The 2,553-nt window shown below is 69.1% G+C and overlaps 1 protein-coding gene across 1 annotated transcript; it reads left to right on the top strand.

Annotated features, from left to right (window-relative positions):
- Nucleotides 1-644: 644 nt before the first annotated feature.
- MNEG_16158 (hypothetical protein) lies at nt 645-2,543 on the top strand (the record flags this gene model as incomplete). Its single annotated transcript, XM_014035371.1, has 5 exons — nt 645-668; nt 725-861; nt 1,060-1,107; nt 1,456-1,607; nt 1,899-2,543. Coding segments are annotated over 5 exons (1,006 nt in total), but the record flags the coding sequence as incomplete, so codon positions are not given.
- Nucleotides 2,544-2,553: the final 10 nt, after the last annotated feature.

The raw sequence follows: 2,553 nt of genomic DNA, 5'->3' as shown, positions 1-2,553 counted from the left end.
CCGAGATTGAGGCGGTGGTGGGCGTTGAGGACGAGGCGGGGGCCGCCCCTCAGTACTGCAGGTGAGCAGCAAGGCCCCTGTATGCAATCACTGACGCCGCTGCTGCCGGCCAGGCACTGAAGGCAGGGAGGGGGAGGCGGCACGCCTGCCGCCAGCTTCCAAGCGGCGCCCCCTGCCGCCTGCGCATGCGCCGCCCGCCGCCGGGCGCGCCCCGTCCGCGCAGGCGCCGCCCGCACGCGCCACGCACGCCGCTCTGCGCGCCTCCGCCCGCGGCGCGCACGCTGCACTGCCGCACCGTTTCGCCCCCTGCCCCCCCTCCCCCCACAGGGCCACGCTGGTGGTGTGCCCCGTGGTGGCCGTCATCCAGTGGCGCGGGGAGATCGCGCGCTACACAGAGCCAGGAGCCCTCAAGGTCTGCCCCTGTCCCCTGGCCCCCCCAAACAGCCACACACACACATACACACACAACCCGCCCTGCCCGCCGCCACTCGCCGCGCGCTGAGGCGGGCGGCCAGGGACCCCGCGCGAGCCGCAGCGCGCGGCTCCTCCCCTTGCCGCACCGCCCGGGCCCCTGCCACGTCCTTCGACGACCCCCGCCTGGCGCGTTTGCTTCCCTTCGCCCCCCAGGATCTCCCCCCTCGCAAATGTTTTGTACTAGACGCCCCCTTGTCGCCGCCGCGGGTTAATATGCATCCCTGCCCCCCTCAAAACAAAACACCCGCAGGTGGCTGTGTACCACGGCGCCAAGCGCGGCGCCACCTGCCGCGCTGACCTGGAGGGTGCTGACGTGGTGCTGACCACCTACTCCACCATAGAGGCCGACTTCAGGCGCACCATGATGCCGCCCAAGATCGCCTGCACGTGAGATTACGTAACCAGATCAGATCTGATCTGGCATGCACCTGGTTTGCCTGCGGAGGGTGGCTGAAAGCAGCACAGCACATTCAAGGTCAGGCGCGCCATCCCACCTGACAATGGAATTACTGTGTATATACTGCTACATATACACTTGCACACACATTCTTGATATATCACCCGCGCCCGCCGTCCCGCCCGCAGGTACTGCGGGAAGAAGTACCTTCCCGATTCGCTGAGGGTGCACCTCAGGTGTGGGGGCGCGGCTTGATTGGGTCTCAGGGGAGGGGGGAATCTCGTGCCTGCGGCAAGTGCACCACAAGGGGTTCCCCGCTCTCGGGGTTCCAAGCGGTCGGGGAGGGAGAGGCGGGCCAGACATGAAGGAGGGGTGGACGCAGGACGGCCGAGGGGGATGCAGGCTTGACGGATTTGCAAGGAAGGGAACGGCGGGGAGAGGGCGCGTCGGGGTCGGGATGACGGGTGCAGTGGAGAGCGCCGTCCCGCGCGCCCCGGCCCGCCCAGCGGACGGCCGCCCCTCTCCGCCGCCGCGCCCGCGCCGGCCCCTGTGCGAACTCAAGCCCCCGGTCCGCGCCCACCCAGGTTCTTCTGCGGGCCGTTTGCCCAGAAGAGCGACGCGCTGGCCAAGCAGCAGCGGAAGAGGGACAGGCGGGAGGCCGGCGGCGGCGCGGCGGCCGAGGAGGAGGAAGAAGAAGACGAGGAGGCAGGCAGCGAGGAGGGGGAGGATGATATGGGTGAGTGGGGCTGCGTGGGCGTGGGCGGGGGATGCCGCTGTGATGGGCCGTTGCACTGCGTACCGTTCGGTAACAATCAGGACGGCCGGATGGCATGGGGCGCTGTGCCGAACTGCTTGGAAAATCCTTGTTGTTGCTGCGGGGAGGGTCATTAGTTTCTGCAGCCGTGGGGGTCGTAGCCCACTGCCTGCACGCATGCAGTGCTGCTTGACCCATCTCCTCGTTGACCGGCGGTTGTTTCCCAAGCTCAACATGCACACGTTTATAACAACATGTATTCGTGCATCACAGACGACGAGGGCGGGGACGGCCCAAGCAAGGGGCGCGCGGCGTCCAAGGCTCGCGGCCGCAGCACCGCGGCGCCCGCCAGGGGCGGCGGCGGCAGCAGCAAGGGCGGCGGCAGTAGCAAGGGCGGCGGCAGCAAGGGCAGGGGGAGCGAGGCGTCGGCGCCATCCCCTGTCGGCAAGTCGAAGCAGCAGCAGCAGCAGCAGCAGCAGCCAAAGCAGCGGCGGCGGCGGCGGTCGTTCAGCAATGCCGGCAGCGACGACGAGGGCGACGAGGACTTTGCGCCCGGCGCAGAGGAGGAGGAGGAAGAGGATGACGAGTCCAGCAGCGACGGCAGCGGGATGAGCGATCTGGAGGACGAGGATGAGGAGGAGGCGCCGGCGCGCCCCAGCAGCAGCAAGCGGTCAAAGGTCAACGGTGGCGGCGCCTCGAAGGGCAAGCAGGCGGCCGGCAAGGGGGAGGCCGAGAGCGAGGGCGCGGGCGGCAAGGGCGGGAAGGGTGGCAAGGGCAAGGGCGGCTGGAAGGGTGGCAAGGGTGGGCGGCGGCCGATGATGAGCATGTTCAGGATGAAGAAGGAGATGGCGGAGGGGGCCAAGGAGCACGACGCGGCGTGGTGGGCGGCGGAGAAGATGATCAGCGCGGCAGAGGTGGGTGTGGGGGG

Source organism: Monoraphidium neglectum (genome assembly GCF_000611645.1).
Source record: "Monoraphidium neglectum strain SAG 48.87 unplaced genomic scaffold scaffold06057, whole genome shotgun sequence".
Taxonomy (NCBI): domain Eukaryota; kingdom Viridiplantae; phylum Chlorophyta; class Chlorophyceae; order Sphaeropleales; family Selenastraceae; genus Monoraphidium; species Monoraphidium neglectum.
Note: the sequence above shows the minus strand (reverse complement) of the source record. Positions and strands in the feature narration are given on the sequence as shown.